This window comes from Coturnix japonica, chromosome 1 (genome assembly GCF_054131305.1).
Source record: "Coturnix japonica strain WE chromosome 1, WE-NBRP24, whole genome shotgun sequence".
NCBI lineage: Eukaryota > Metazoa > Chordata > Aves > Galliformes > Phasianidae > Coturnix > Coturnix japonica.
In genome coordinates this window covers 113,261,321-113,278,537 of record NC_140663.1, presented here as the reverse complement: position 1 = coordinate 113,278,537, position 17,217 = coordinate 113,261,321, and the positions used below count along the sequence as shown (strand labels likewise).

Here is a 17,217-nt window from a genome sequence, read left to right as displayed (position 1 = left end):
ATACTGTGTGCCTGTGATATTGAATTCTCAACATACACACCTGCAGAAAACTAGTGACAAAGTTGGGAATGTAGAGTTATTTCACTGACGTGTCAAAAGTTGACTCCTTTCTGAACAGCTGAAAATGCAACTTTCGTCCGTTGAGTATGACTCAAAAAGAACAATTGAGCTGTGAGTGACTATATTGCTTGCTGCAAAATGGAGCAAAAGAAGAGTTTCCCAAGGCATCAGATTCTCTGCAGGAGCAGCAGTTTTACTTAACAATGCAATAACTATTTCGGCACTTCTTTTCTAAAATGTCACTTTCAAGTAGAAGACAGATAAAGTTGATGCATGATTTTGACACGTCTTCACTCTTAATAATTTTGTGGGATTTCCTGGAGAAAATACCTAAACTTGAGATATAGTGAGAGGTGTCAGGAACTTGAGGAAACAGGAAAAAAAGATTATTTTTCGAATTTAGCTACTAGTTAAGATAAAACAATGAAGATCAATATCATTTTCTGCAGAGTTTGTTTATTTGATATGTTCACACCAATAACAGTTTGTGTTGATAGTTTTTCCAGATCATGGTAAAAATGATAAAGTTGCCTTCTGCCATTATCAATTTCCACAATATTGTCTCAAGACTTAAGCCATTTTACTTGCTGCTCATTCCTGAAGACAGATGAGTGAGAATCAAACCTTCTTTATTTTCTTGCTGAAATATCTTCTATTACTCCCAGTTACAAAGAAAATTTAATCACACAACCCAAGCCTCTGAATAGGGTAAGAACTAAGATGTAGTTTCAGGGCAGGATGGGCAGACTGGTGAGTGCAGTGTTTCAGGTGAACCTGAATGTTTGCTTTGTGTCTAATATTATCAATCTGAAAATCGTAGCTTCAGTCAGCAAAACAGGTCTCCCACATCCTTCTAGTTAATGAGACAGGCTTGTAACGGCACTCAACAATTTGAAGTGTTTTTGCTATTTCTGAATTGAACCTATGTTAAGAATTTCTTATCTCCATCCTCCAAGCCAACTTCCACTCATCAGTCCGTGAGTGGTTTGACATTTCCTCAGATTTTTCTCAATCATTGACTAGGATTAAAGCTGCCCAGCATCAAAGTCAAATGAGAGTCTATTCTGTAGTTAGATCAACTGGTATAGCAGAGAAATTTCACAGCTAAGGATTAAAACCATCAAACAGAGATTTGGTGTTAGCCTCTGAAGTTATCAATGCTAACTGCAATACCAAAATACAAAGTAAAATACCAAAATGCAGCCTGTCTCCAAGCTGTAATGATAAGATGGAAGTATCTGATTATAGTTAAGATAGCATTTGTGCAGCTATATTTAACTCACCTTGAAGTACACCTTCTGTGCTCTTTCTTGAATGTCACTGCAGAATGAAGCTAAAGTAGTTCAGGTGTCTTTTTTTACATATTTCCAAAGTAGTCTCATAATCAGAGTCACTGGCTTCTTGCTGTAGATTTAAGATGCATTGCATAGTTAGACCCTGAAGCAAACTCCCGTGTAACAAATGTCAGCCTGCTGAGGACAATCTTTTCCTAACTGCCATGTACAGACCTCTTGGAATTAGCCCACTTAGTTTCCAGGTATCAGGGAGCAACACAAGAAAACTGAAAAGCAGAAACACATTTTGCTAAGATACTTAGTTTTTGATTACTAATATGCATTATTAAAACTGAAGTCTCATTTTAACTGAAGTCTTTGTTTAGATATTCTTTGGGTTACTCATCATGCATAATTTGAATGAGGAAAATACTGATAAAGTTTCCAAAGGAAGCATTAACAAGTTAGCTATTATGAAACTAATGATCAAAAGATGCAAAGTGCCAGCCTTAAACCATCTCTCAGATTTTGCTGAGCATAAATTCAGATATGCATTTATTACACTGGGCAGCTTATTTGTGTTTGTAGTTGCTGGCTGCCTTGTCCCAGCTGGTCAGTATTCCCCAGGACATTCTTCTTTGCTGTATTTCTTTCTCTTTCACTCACTGCACATCCATTTGGGGTTGAGTATGCACACCAGTTTTATTCAATACTGTAATGTCTCCAGTCTGTTCTGTGTCTATGTACATGCACATACAAACAACTTCACTTTCATTTTTCCACTACTCTCTTTTTTTGAGTGGAATAATTGCTGCAGAGGGATTTTAAGCAGAATTACTTGGAATTAAACTTTTGCTATGATTTACCATAGCTTGTAGTTTATCTTGGAAGATTCCTATCCAAGAAATTGTCTAAGAATTACTTTTCTTAATGCTGGCAGCTGTCTCCTACTGTTTACAGTAAGAGTATGTCAGAGAAGAAAGCTTTTTGTAAAGCTATTGAGAATGGTGGGAAGTAAGTATCTCTTATGAAAAGATGATCTAAGGGCAGCTTGTGTTTGTGTAATGTAAAAAGAAAAGTTCAAACTTAAAATCTGTGTCTTTTTCTTCCATTTCTCCTTAAAAATAAAAAATTATAATGTCTTGAGGTTTAATCTAGGCACAGTACCATTTGAATGTGTTTGTACTATGCTTGAAACAAATGGAAACCTTGCATTGTAGGAATTATTGTGAGATCTTTCACTGTTTAAGTGATGCTCAGTCTAAGGTTCCCCAAGGTGCTGGCTTTGAGTTCACAGGATTCTGGTTTGGAAGTCCTAGAATGTTAATTCTTTACATCAGGAGTTGGTATTTTCTGTAGCTGAGACGAAGATTTCAAATTCCTCAAGTTAATGCAACATTCAAATAAGTCTTTACCTGTGGCGCTACAACTGGCATCTAAATAATGAGCTATCCACAGGAAGAGATGGGTTTGTCAGCCCATTATCACACAAAGCTTTGAGTACTCGTCTCACCTGGATCATACATACGTATCTTACTGCTTTCTTGAAATGCACTTCCAAAGTACTGAGTGATACAGGAATACCTGATGCAGCGAGCTGTGGAAGCATAAGATGCAGAGCCTTTTTCGTTGATGTGTTTGAAGGTGGATAACCTTAAAAATCAATAAAGCCTGCTGCGGCACTTGGCATCCTGATGGGCTGCTCTTTGCTGATCCTTTTGCTTAGGCTTTGAATAAGTGATACCGAGCTGCTACAGTACTGCAGAATTGCAATATGAGATGATGGAGTGGCTGGAGCGAGGCATCCACTGGCGGAGCTCTCCTTGAGAAAATCTTAGGTCTGATTCTGAAATTTATTACCCGAAATGTAGCTCTTGAGCTTTTCTCCATACCAATTCTGTTTTTAAGCCAAAGTGCCTGAAGAGAGAGGATGTAAAATGGCAGAAAAGTATTGGTAAAGCTGTCACCTTAGAAGAGATGACAAATGCAGAACCTTGTGTTTCCTACCAAAGCTCACAACTTTAAGTAGATAGTTTTTGAAGTACTAGTGACAGCTCAGAAAGTGTCCCATCTCAGAGACAAAATGTTTGGGTATCTGGGGGCCCTAATCATTATAGGAATGAATGGGGAGGATGGTGGCTGATGAATCAAGATTGTTTCATAGAGAGTCTGCATAAAACACTCTAGACTTTCTAACTTCTTTTGAATAAAAGTAATGGAAATAGACCTAGAATTTACTGATGAAAAATGGAAGAGCAGAAGGGAGAGGAGAATGAAGTCTGAAATATGATTTTATACTTGCAAAAATATATATTCTTTTCTGACTTCACCTAGCAGATGGTAGGACAGCACAGAGATATTCTCTCTTTTGCTTTTGTAAGGACATAGCCTTCTGCTACCTCTGATCATATGTATAAAAAAGCAGCATTTCACTTTTAGGCAGACTGAATCTAGTGATGGGGATAGAGAGTTTCTTTGAAGAAAAGCCCTAGAAAAATCCAGTAATGGGAAAAAACTCCCGCTGAGAGCTTACAGGGATTTTTCTGCTGTTTTGTGTATCAGTAAAAATAAAAAAAAAAAAAAAAAAAAGAGCACAGAAGGAATGGAAATTGATGTCATGCACAATGTGTATGTGTTAGGAAGAAGATCAGAGAACTTTTTGCACGCCACTGGTGCTGAAAACAAATCTATGACATCTTTCTCCTTAGGAATTGCACGTCTGGAGTACTTTGGGTGTGATAAAGAGAAAGGAGATGAGAGCAGTGATTATGGTTGCATGGAACATTTCTTAATTTTCATTTTTTAATATTTTATGTGCAAGATTGTCAGATATGGAAAATTACTTGATTTTCATATTGGTATTTATTTATTCAGCCAGCTTTCAAAATGATGAAGAGATATCTGCCTCTCTGATGTCCTGCAGAATTTACATATGTTGAGCATCTGACTGTGACCTTTCTCAGAGTAGGGTTTTGTTCCTTCCTCGCAGATGGGGTCAGGACTTTCCTCCCTTTGTCTGTTGTGTTAACTCCCCGAGAGCTGGAGTTAGTTCTGCACCCGCAGACTTATAGTCTCTTGAAGGAAAGAAGAGTTACCTCTTGGCCATGCAGCTTTAAACAAATACTTGAGCACTATCAAAGCCATTGAGGACCTGATGACATAAGACATAATCTGTCCTCATGATAAACTGATCAGGTGTTGCCTTGTCTTCAATGATGCCAGTTTGTCAGTTATCTAGAGTCAAGACTGCCAGTGGGGTTTTAAGAAGAATCATGAGTACCTTCATAGGTTTCTTGAAGCATAAGCTTAATTAATTGCTCCAGTCATCGGGAGGGAAACATGAAGTATAGTCCTGTGCAAAGCAACGAACAGTTCAGTCTGCTTGCAGTGGCCACACTTCAGTGTTCATTAGTGCTAGCTTATTGGTTTCTATGCTTTTAATCCATTACATCTTTCCTGGATTTGTTATATTGGATAGCTTTCTTTCTTTTTTTTTTTTTTTTTTTTTTTTTTTCTTTTAGAACTTTAGAACTATAACTTTGTTATAATGCTTAAGCTGAAATTAAGGTATTCTAGTAATTGCTGATTAAGAGATTTTCTTAATATGTTCTTTCCCCCCATTTCTGCTGGAACAGTTTGGAATGTCAATGGAGAGTTTACTCAAGAAAGAAATATAGAGATGTTACCTGTGCTTTAGGAAGTCTGAAAGGACTCCACTCTGAATCTTTCTTAATATCTTAGAAAACCAATTGCCTCTCATCTCCTCTTGCAAAAGGCTTACAGAGTCTAATTGGTATGTTTTACATTATAAGGAGGTCACTATTGTTTTTCCCTTCTGACAAATGAAGGATGGAAAATTCAAACACAGATGACAAGGATTTTGTTGTTGGGTTATTTTTCTTTCATATATGGGATATGATTAAATGTATGTTGTCAAAGAGGGACCTTTTTACAGGCTTATAATATTGATTAGTATTTGAGACCTGTAAACAACAGTATTATGTATAAGAAAATATAATTAAGAATTACTACATTGATATTTTATTTCTCACAGTGAGAACATTTCAATTCTTCATCTCATCTTGTAGCAGAAATTACTTGGCTCTAGTAGATATCCCAAAATCATGTTTTAATGATTTCTTCCTTTTTTCATGTATTTTTTTTTTTTTATTTTTCCACAGTCACATGACACAATCAGCCACATTTGAAGACCCTCGAATAGAGAGCTGCCAAATAACCCCTCCAGCCCCTCGGAAAGTGGAAATGAGGAGGGATCCTGTGCTAGGATTTGGTTTTGTGGCTGGTAGTGAAAAGCCAGTTGTTGTACGCTCAGTAACACCAGGTATGTTTTCCTCACCTGCCCCCAAAAGCAAACATGGCGCCAAGTATCACTAACTGGCTTGATTGCTAAATGAGAAAATAGCTGTAGTGACATTCCTAAAAAATTGTATTGACTTCTCTTGTTTTCTTCAAAAGAAGTGCAATTATTTGAGTGTCAACAATACTTCTGTGAATGCACTTATACTGACTGAGAACTTAATCTACTGAGATGAAACGTGTTTACAAATTTAAGTACTGTTGAGGTAGTCAAGTAGAAAAAGTAAACAAAATTGCTTGGTAAGATAGGATTAGGAAGTAGTTTCCTCCTTTTTGAATGCTACATAAATACACTAACAATAAGTCAGTTTTAGATTATTGCTCTGAGCTGTTGCTATTGTTTGCCTGAAACAAACTTGATCTACTTCATTCAGAAAAGGTCTTCTCCCAGTTATGTTCATATTGATTTGATGTCACCATCATTGTCATCTAATCAGCTTTTCAGGAGGTATACTGAGTTGCATGATTATAACTTACATGTTTTTCATGCTGCCATCAGCTTCAAAGGATATTATTGATGGTTTGTTGTTATTTTTTAATATTATTGCTGTGTTTTTGTTTTTTTTTTTTTCTTTCCTTATTTATTTATTTATTTATGGATTCTTCTGTTTAATCGAGTGGCAAAAGAAGCAAGATCAAAACGTCTGTACAAAACTTCCTAACTGCAGTGAAAATTATTGAGGCTTTTGGTATTTTTGAATTTATGGGACTGCTTAGTCTACTGAACCAGCAGGCTTTATGCTTAAAAGTTCAGTTATTACATAAATTGCCTTGAAGCTAAGGACAGGGATTTGACTTTGCTCCTGTTCAATATGTTCTGCAGAATCCCCATAGAGAGCAGAGGAGAGGCTAAATTGACTGCATGGAGTTCTGATGTCATTTACCCGCGTGTATGCATTGATTTTATTTGTATTGCTTTCAGATGGAGAGAGTGTTGTAACTAATATTTGAACTGAAACAGACAGATCTTTTCTCCCAAGTTAGCATTATTAATGTAATTTTTATTTTAGAGTTCAATTTGGAAAAGGTGTTACCTTGCATTCTAAGTGAATAGAAGGAAAGATGAGTTCAAAGCAACCTTCTTGTATATGGATTTCTATCCATGAATGCTGGATGTATAAGCAAAGTAAAATCTTCAAGTCAAAGAGAGGAGAGGAACAGCATTAGCTTAACCACTAAGTGAATTGTTTCTGATACTGAAACATTTTCTTTTAAGACTTCATCTTCGTAATGGTGATTGTTTTTGTACTTTTGTATGTATTGTCAATAAAGAGCTTAAAGACGAGAGACTAGAGGATATAACTTTTGATTTGGAATTGTGATATTATACACTCCTTCGGGCAATTAATCATGCTGGAAGCAGAATATTACGTGTATTTTATACAACATAACATGAATTTTAGTAGTGTTGAAATTTGAAAGCACATTGGCACATGTCTGATTGCCTAGTTACACTAATCTTTAATGTCTGCATTGAGAATGCCAGTGCTTTTGAACATGTTATGTAAAATTCTGATCACCAAGTAGTAGGAATGCAAGAAAAGAGACTCCAAGACTAGAGGTATAGGAACTTACTATTTTAGGACTGAAGGAAGCAGGTTTGTTTTGCCCAGAACAGGAAAGTCAGAGGAAAGATGTGCAAATGACTTTCCAACATGGTGAATGACATTTCATAGAAAAAAGGAATATGATGTTCTCCAGTGTTACTTTGGCTGGGACAAGAAATAACATGTAGACACCAGAGAAGATGATTTCCTGATCTTACAGTAGTGAAAGAGGATTTCATAATTATAGGAAAAGGAGACTCTACCAGGGGTGGTCTTATTTGAATGTCAAACAAGCATCAAATCTTATTTGAATGTCAAACAAGTGTGCCCCGGTGGCACAGTGGTAGGAATGCCGCTTTGCAACACCGAGGCCCGGGTTCGAATCCCCTGTGGTGCAAGTGGTAGAAGTGCCGCGCTGCTACAAGGGAGGCTCGATTCCCGGGGGTTGGACTCAATGATCTCTAAGGTCCCTTCCAACCTGCACGAGACTATGACACTATGATGATCAGTAAGCAAGCAATGAAGTATGGCTGATCCCACCTTGAAAAATGAATCAGGTCACTCTAATGGGCCTTAGTTCTCCTCCAGAAAATCTAGCCCTTATTTTTAGGTGCCCAAATATTGTTTTGGAACTTACTTAAGTAACTTCAGTGGAAACTGTTAAGTCACTGGCTTTCAAGATAATCTTGGTGGAGAAGTAATTTTAAAAAAAGTGTTAAACATGCCATTAGTTGAAGAGAAAGGACTCATAGCACATGAACTGCAGAGTGTGTATATACATTTTGAATAGTCTACTAACCTTGCTTTTTTTCATTTATCTGCAGGCGGCCCCTCTGAAGGAAAGCTTATACCGGGGGATCAGATCATAATGATTAATGATGAGCCAGTCAGCACTGCTCCGAGGGAGAGAGTCATTGACCTTGTCAGGTAGTTGATGTCCTGTCATTTAAACGATGAACTCATTGGCTTACTTCCTGTGCAGTCACTTGATTATACAGCAGTCTTGCCTTCTCATGGTGGAGAAAAGAGAAAATAATGTTTTTTCAGTCATAATGAATAAGGGCGAGATACTCTAGTACGGAAATGAAGCATCCTTTTAAATGTCCTTTGGGTAGCTGCAAAAATATAATAGGGTATTGAAACAGTTCCAAAATGCTCAAGTATCAAAGGAGGAATAGTATTCTCTGGGCATTTTGTTTTGGTATAAGTTATTGAAAAGATAAAACCTAGAGCTAAGCAGCTCCAGTCATTGTTTCTCTGTTGCATTTTTTACAGAAAGGAAGTTGAGATGGTCTGTTGTATGTGAAAAGTAAAGAAAATGTGCTGGTGGAATTTTGAGAGTGGAGATAGGAGTATGTAGGAAGCTCAAAGAGTGCTTAATGTTTGGGCGGATTGCTGTTAAAGAGTTTGTGTGAGTAGAACAGGCAGGGCTGTGTAGAGGCAGAAAACAAGAGAAATGTGTGAGTGGGTAGAGTAGGAAAGAAAAAGGGTTGATATTTGTAGTAGGCCATAGAAAGAAAGGAAAGAGAAACTGAAAAATGCTCAGGGTGAAGAAACCAATGTGATGTGGCTAACAAACTGTATTTTGAGTAACTAGTACAAACGCTGAATTGGTCTAGTTAATTTCTAGGACATATACAAGTTTTAACTCTGCAGGTACCTCTCCTCAGGACTGGAAGCTGTCAGTGTCATCAGTGTCACCCATATGGTTTTGAAAAGTTTCATTTGCTTCCAGAACTGGACAAGCTGCCCTTATAGTTATATTCCCCTTACAAATCACATTTTGTGTAGATGGATGCTCAATTGCTATGGAAAGGAGCTACGAAAATAGTATAACTACAGCAAAATAGGTGCAAGCAACACATGCCTTTATCTCTATTAGATGAGGGTGGTCAAATTACCATGCATTTCCAGATTTTTAAAAAGTATTAACATGAAAGACAGATAACAGTCAGGAGAGAACTTCAACACTTGCTTTTTGCTGATAAAGAGACCCCATAAACTGCAGAAACAATCTTACCCCTATTAAATTTGTGACTTATGGTCTCTTGATCGTTGGTATAGGCTTCACAAATGGATCTTAAATTCATTTTTTATATAATTATGTCTTCATAAAGGGTTCATATTGAAGTCTTCATTCTTGATTATTTGATATCTTAGTAATCAAAATTAGGATTTCCATCTCATTTATATGCTGCCAGCAACACGTAGTAATAACAACTAGGAAAATAGACTAATTACAGCTGAAACAAACAGGGCTTACTGTGGCTGATTCCTCTGCCTGCTCTCAGATGAGAAACTGAATAAGAATGTAGCCCTTCCTAATTACCTTGACTCTATAGGTAACAAATTAGGTGCTGTTGTATTTCAGGGAAATTTTTTGGTGACACTTTTTTTATACTATAAGCCTGCTTCAGTTCTCAAAATCTATCTGCCATTGGAATTTTGTCAGAGACTCATTCTTTGATTAGTCTCAAAGTGAAATGTACTGGAGTTGTATATTACAGCATTTGAAGCTAAGGGCTTTCTTTTCATGACAGTGGGACACCTGAAATGATTAGAAACTGTCACTGTATGTCCTGACAACATAGCAGAAGCTTTTCTTTAGGCCAATGAAGTAATGAATTGCTTCTATATAACAAAATATTTTCATGAGGATAGGGTATGTCTGTAATTTGGAAAACAATACTTGCTTTCAGCTTTCAATGTGGATAGAAGCAGCTTTGAAATCTTGTTTCCAGGTGGTAGCAATGAGTATGTTTTAGATGCATAGAGGAGGCAGTGAGTATCATAAATGGTTTCCTTCCTTATATCCAACTGTAGTTTCCCTTGGTGCAATTTGTAGCCTTTACCTCTTGTTCCATGCTTGCCTGCCTGTGTCGGGGGTCTAGCTCTGCTCTCTGTAGTAACCAACTAGATATTAGAAAACTTGGCTTTCTCACTGTGTTTCCTCAGGCTAAACCACGAGTTTTTTTTTCAGTCAGTTCTAAGTCTCATGCTTAAGCCTTGTAGCTGTCATAGAGGCCCTCCATTGGAGTCTCTAATTGTAGTTAACTGCAGCTTTTTGTCAGTGAACGTCTGAGATCTCAAACTGGAAAGAATGGTAAATCCACAGCATTGCAAGGAAAAGAAATAATGAGTTCCCTAAACCTGCTGTCTCTGCTCTTGTTTGTGCAGCACACTATGCACTTCACTCCACTGGCAGAGGACTCTGTAGACTCATGTTCTGTTGCAGGACCCCACATCATTTTCACTGGAAAATTTTTCTGAGACTGAAGTGAACTTTACTGAACCAGAGTCTCCTAGCCCCCTTTCTCTTCTTTTTTGCTTTGTTTTGTTTTGTTTACGATAAGCAATATTTTCCTCTTTTTTTAGTCATTAGGAACCTACTTTGATCAATATGGCTTTGCAAAGGTGTTATACAGTAACTTTTCCAAGGCATACACTAGCTCCCTCAGCAGCCTTAGATTCACCCCACCCAACCCCATAGGCCTGTGAGTGCTCCACTTGCCTATCCAATCCCTAATTCAATCTGTGTCTAGTAAGCACAGGAACAAGGGTGTCTTGAAAGTATAGCTCACTACTAAAGAATGAAACAGAGAAAGCATCAAGTACCTCAGCATTTTTAGTGTCTTCATTTAGGTTTCCCATCCCATTCAGCAGCTTTTCCGTGACTTTTTGTTCATTGCTGATGTCCCTGAAGAGGCCTATCTTGTTAATGTTCACATCTTCACTGGTTTCAGTGATAGCTTAGGCTGAGGCCGATTGGTAATTCCATTCCTGCCTGGCCAAGTAGTACTTTTCTGTTTCTCTTAGGTAGCCTGCCTCCATTTCCATCTCCTGCACACTTGTGTTTTGTGCTGGATCTTAGCCTGGAGTTCCCTATGGAGCAAAGCTTGTGTTTTACCTTGACTACCCACTTCCTTGCAGATCAGAGTGGACCATTCTGGCACTTGAAGGAGGCTCTCCATGAAGATCAACCAACCTCACTGGGCTTTTGCTTTTCAGAGTCGTATCAAGTTAAAGTTCTTTCTTTAGCTTTATGTTGTGCCATGTCTTGATTACTGCAGCTATCCAGTGAAAAATTGATATTCCAACTCAGTATTCTTCTGTGATTGTTTGGTCTGTGGCTGATTAGGTATAGTAAGGCATATATTGTATTTGTGATGTGAAATTCTATGACTGTTTTCATGCAACTTTCCCTCACAGCTTTTTGTAAAGACATGAAATGATTTGTCTTTATGATTGCCAAGAGAAAAAATAATCTACTTTCAAATTACAGGCATAAGGATCACAGTAGACTAAACAATGAAAACAAACTGCATGTGAAAAAAGATACAATTCATAACTGGATAATCGTAGAGCTTTATCAAGCTTAACTGGACTCAAAAATTTGAAATTAAAGTATATAGAAATGTTAGCTGTAAGGTGAACCTTGAAAAATAAACAGAACTTTTAGTCCAATGCAATATTTGTTTTCCAAAAAAAAGCACTGCTGGGAAATTTACTTTTTAAAAGTTGTGGTACGAAGGGAAAAGAAAATGGAAGATGAAATTTCCACTCCATCTTCAATCCAAAAATATTACACAAGGTTCAGAACTTCCATCAAGGAGAATGTTGTGGTTTAACCCAGCACCAAAGTAAGCTCACCCTCACCTCCCCAACCTCCAACTCACAGTGGGATGGAGGAGAGAATCAGTATAGAAAACAAAGTAGAAAAGGAAGAAGAAAAAGATAATAGTAATGATAATTGTATGTATGCAAGTATATATACAAAGCAAGTAAAGCACAAACAATTGCTCACCACCCACTGACCAGTGCAGAATCAGGCCCCAAGCAGCAGCAGCCTCTCCTGGCCAAATTCCCACCATTTTTCAAGTTTTTTCCATATGGTATCTTATAGTTTGGAATGCTCATTAGCCAGTTTACATCAGCTGTGCTGGTTCTGTCCTGTCACCCTCCCAGTGTCCTCCCGGTGCCTCCTCACTTCACAAGCAGGACAGTAACAGAAGCTGAAACAACTATGGCTGTGTACAGTGCTGCTCGGTAGTAACTAAGGCATCAGTGTGTTATCAACATTGTTTTTCTCCTAAAGCCAAAACACAGCATCATACCAGACACTGTGAAGGAAAGATCATCTCTGTCCCAGCTGAAACCAGGACAAAGAGCGTTTGAAAAATGTCAGTAAATCTTTCATTAGCAAAGAGCATGTCCCTAAGCAATGCATTTGATTTGTTTCTAAATTATCCACAAAATAAATAGCATCCATGTTTTCACAATATTTTGTTTTGCTTAAGCAAAACAGCTGCAATTTCAGCTATCTTATTAGGTGCAAATTCATTATGTATATTTTACTCCTAAAAAAAAAAAAAAAAAAAGTTAAAAATGGTTACGCCAGTCTTTTAAGGAAGTCAATTTTGTGTAACAGTTTTACTACATGAAAATGCAAGAAAATAAAGGGAACACACAGTACACAGATTTTCACAGTGTCTCGATTGTATGCTGATGTTTTATTTATGTTTGTGATTTCTAACTATTTCTTCCTGAAAATGAGCTTTCTTAACTATAAACTGTATTTAAAACCACCTCTGCAGACTCCAGTTGTACAGAGAAGGAATATGGTGAAAGATTTTGTTGGTGGTTTGTTTTTTTTGTGTTTTTGTGCACGTATGTGTTTTTTTAGAAGAATTAAGGGGTACTGTTGTTATCCTAGGAGGTCTCAGGACTGAGGATTATCAGAGTTATTCATTATAAATATCCCCTGTAGATCATTTTCATCCATCTAATTATTTTAGTCCTGCTTTACTGGCAACATTTAATTAGTGTTCAAGTCATCCTTTGAAAGCCAAGGTTGCAGAGAGATGAATACTGTGTGGTTTGCAGACCAAATACATAAGCACTCATTATTTCTGGGTAATGCTCAATGACTTTTGTACCGTATTAAGTTCTCCTGAGCTATTTCCAAGCAGAAATCTAGAAGTCATGTTTATGTTTTCCCTTATAAAAAGAGGTCACCTTTACAAGAGTCACTTGTGGTTGCATTCTAGAAGTGTTCCATTCAAGACATAAAGTTACTGAAGTTGGAAAAAGGAGAAACAAGCCCAGTTTTCTCAGTGCATTGTTAAGATCAAGGCAAGAAGCAAGTGAACACAATACTGAAGAAAGAGTATGCATTTGAAGTAAAGACTTTTCAAAACTGTAGTATGATCTACTCATCCTGTTTTTATTTTGCTGATAGTACAGACTCTGTGGTGTACAGCTTTTTATTCATACTTAACAATTAGTACTTCAAGATACCATTAAAGTCATTGCAGAATATAGGATTTTTTTTAAGTATTTGAAAGTAACCAACAGTGTAAATCTGACACATACAGTTTATTAATGTACTGTGCCTGTTGATTTGCTTACGTTTATTTCACTCTCATTGGTTAATATTAAATGTGCATCTTTGTAGTTAAGAATCAGTATAACATACCACAGCTTCTTTTAAAACACATAAAGAAATATATCCAACCAGTCATTTACCTCATAATATGCTTATTGATAATTTCTATAATATGAGTGTCTTACTCAGTGGCCTCAGATTTTACTAAGTATGCATTATCTACAAGGGCCATAACATGAGGAAAGGGTCTTTTTGTTTAGCAAGATATTTTACTGATAGTTTGAGTGGCACACAGACACAATGCTTACCTCATAAAACTCCAAACAGGGCACAGTAATGGTACTTGTTTATACTTTGAATAAAATAATTATCTAGGTTCCCTGTACATCCCAAGCGCAGAGACACTGGAAGAGCATGACCTGTATGAAGTACTTGCCTTTTTAGGTGAAACTGTCCTGTTGCAGAAAGCTTTATTTACTCATTGACTAAAGAAGGAGGACAGAAAACCATCTCAGAATAGAAACTTGACTTTTTTGTTGCTAAATTAGAGCAGACTAATCTCATTCCTTGAAACTGTGGAAGCAATAGATCAGTATTTGTCTTCCTGTGGAATTCCATCAAAAGACTTTAATTGCAAAGCTGTTACGGGAAAAAAAAAAAAAAAAAAAAAAAAAGGTGCAATTCATTAAGGGCTTTTCTTTCCTGTTATCTCTACTTTCTATTTAAGAGACATGCAGTAGCATAAAATAATGTGATGGCAAGTTTTTGTCATGGGGACCTAGAGGATACTTTCAATTCTGCAGTAGCATTTCTGTTTGAATCTATATTACCATACGACTGGAGAGAAAGAACCCTCCAGGGTTTTAGGCTGTGTTGCATTTTAAGTGCTAAAGTAAATTTAATCAATACCTGACCTTCCTCGCCATCATCCAGCTGTGGATAAGGATTCCATTGCTGCCATTTGACTGAGTGTGTCAGGGGACCAGTCTGCATTCTCTGTACCATCGCAGTTAAATGTGAGTGCAAAAATGAGCTCAGTAGCAGTGCCTGTCATCATCATCTTTTCTCAGCAGCTGTAAAGATCAGTTCTCAAATGCAATTTCTGTCTCCAGCCTTAGACTATCTCATATATTGTATCAAGCAATTTTGGTGAACTTTAATATTAAAGACATTCTTTCTTCATCTATATCATATAGCAAAAATCAAGCATATTAAGTTATTAACCATGATACTGCATAGCAATCAAGAATCTTGAAGCCAACTATTTCTGAAAAACCAATCTTGCAGACTCTTGATTTGAGGGTACTCCATTATGCTCCCAGTTCAGTACATAAATCCAGAGGCTGTACACATTTTTGCTTCAAGCCTTGACACTGTGAATGACTAATGTTTAATGTTTTTAGATACATAATGCTGAACTGAGGGACAAAGTGTTGGACCAAATTCTTTGTAGTTGGTAGGAGTTTTACAAGTGAGATCAATGGACATTAAGTTTTCTGATAAGACATTTAATTAAGAGCCTCTAACAGCTGGCCCAAGCGTAGAGCTGAGATTCAGAATAGGACAGCACAGTTCCTGGCAGACTCAAAGCATGCTGTTTGATATATATCTTCCACATTTTGAGGTATTTCTACAATGTAACAGAGATAACAAATTAGCTGATGCAGTGTGATAGCTCAGGTTTAGAATTGTCTACTTTGCCTGTGTTCTTGGCTGCCATGGTGAGGTGTTTCTGGTACTTGAGCTAACGTACTGAGAATTGAATAGAGTCTCTGTAGATTTTTATCCTATAATATGCTTCCAAATAGTTTGTCCACCTTGTCAAAGGCCTGTAAAATTTAAGCTGAGGTAGAAGCTGTAGAGAGATATGACTTGTTACTGTTAAAACTGATGCAAACTACGGACATTTTCTTTTAAATGCTTTGTATTGGTGAAAGCATGCAGTCTCATATTGTTCCTGTGTTCTTAGCAGCAAGTTAGCTGATACGATTTAGACAAGCTTGGGCTCAGTAGTTCAAAGGTTTGGAATACTCAGAACTTAATTTATAAGATTCTTTTTATGTTCACCAAGCTGGATACCCCCTACAGTTAGCGAGTTTACTGTCGCTTTGAAATTCCAAGGCTTGATGTGTCATCCAGTTGAAGTGTTATGTCATCATTAAACTTTGTTATCTTTTGGAGTTACGATGAATTTCAGGTCAGCTGTTCCATAACAAGTTATTTTATGGGAACAGAACACAGAGGTACAGGCAGAGGTATGGAACAGCTGTGCCCAATGCAGAAGTAGCTATAGAAAAGTCCTTTTTTTAGATATGAACAAGCAAATGTTTCTATCACTACCATGCCCTGACAAGCAGGCTTCTTGCTGCTTGTACAACTAAACAAATACTTGTCTGCATGGGGCATGGGGCATTTACTCTGAAGCTATGATTTACTTTAAAACAGTGATGCAAATGTTTCAAAATAACTGCTTACATCTAAAAACATATAGATGAGTAGTCAGCTTTAATCTTATCTTCTGTGAATTAACCCTTTCACACGATGGATTTCCTTTGTATGACATGCTCTGTAACAGATGTCGGTCCCTCTTTGTGGTATGGCTGCAAGCTCTGTGCATCTGAGGAGTAATTGTTTTCAAATAGATCGGAGGACGTGCCTAAAAATCTCATGTCTTGTGTCTGGGGCAGAAAGGGCACTTTTCTTTCCTGACACTGTCACCTGTCTCTTCTTTGGATGCCATTTCCGTCCAAACCATAAAAGATTTTGTTGGACAAGATAGCCCTCTACATCCTGCCGCTGGTACTTGAATATTGTGCGGCTTGTGTGGCTACCTTGGAACATGTTACTACGGGATAACTATTCTTGTACAGGATAAGCACTGTGGCACAGAGCAGTTTAATTAGCAGAGAGCAGAAAACAAGGAGGAAAACAAGACAGAGAGAGCTTCAGGAGCTTGCTAGGGAAGTGTCAGTTTGTGCTGAAGAGTTTCTGAGATTGAAAAAGCAGTATGGGCTGCCAGCAAGCAGTGGTTGTAAAGTATGAAGATAACAGACGTACCTTCACCACTGCATGTACTGAGCCACTTTGCCCTTCCAATGAAGTGTTGCAGCCCCCACTGAGAAGTTTACAACTCCCTCATCCTGCCAGTCTGTTATTGACTGCATATAGACATCATCTAGTGAAGCTACAGTAATGGAAAATATTGACATAGTTGAGGAGCTGTGTTAGTTGCATGATGTAAGGTCTGTGATGCTTTTTGGAGCCTTGTATTACATACTGGGTATTTCCAAGCATTTTTGTCTGCAAGCAGAAGTTGCATTCTGGCTATTTATATTTGGACACAATCATAGCTACACATGTGTTACTCTAGGAATCACCTTGTTAGAATTTTCAGTATTCTAATCAGTTTTCCTTAATGAAATGTGGACAGTGATGGCATCAGCATTCCCTTTTAAGCTGAGACAATGCTAGACATTTGGGACCTAGAAGGTACCTCTTTTATTTGTTGCCTGTATAGCTACAGGGTGACAGAGAAGTATGCCTTTAAACAAGCGAAAGGGAAATGAAGACAGCA

The 17,217-nt window shown here is 37.4% G+C and overlaps 1 protein-coding gene across 11 annotated transcripts in view; it reads left to right on the top strand.

Annotated features, from left to right (window-relative positions):
- Positions 1-17,217, top strand: part of FRMPD4 (FERM and PDZ domain containing 4) — a 325,110-nt gene that overhangs the window by 250,143 nt on the left and 57,750 nt on the right. For all 11 annotated transcript variants that reach the window (XR_014940584.1, XR_014940585.1, XM_085531752.1 and 8 more), the window contains exons 3-4: positions 5,516-5,676; positions 8,083-8,185. Coding sequence is in view for 9 of the 11 variants with exons in the window: in XM_085531752.1 (XP_085387878.1) it covers positions 5,516-5,676; positions 8,083-8,185 (264 nt within the window). In the remaining 2 variants the exon portion in view is untranslated. The remainder of the gene's footprint in view (positions 1-5,515; positions 5,677-8,082; positions 8,186-17,217) is intronic.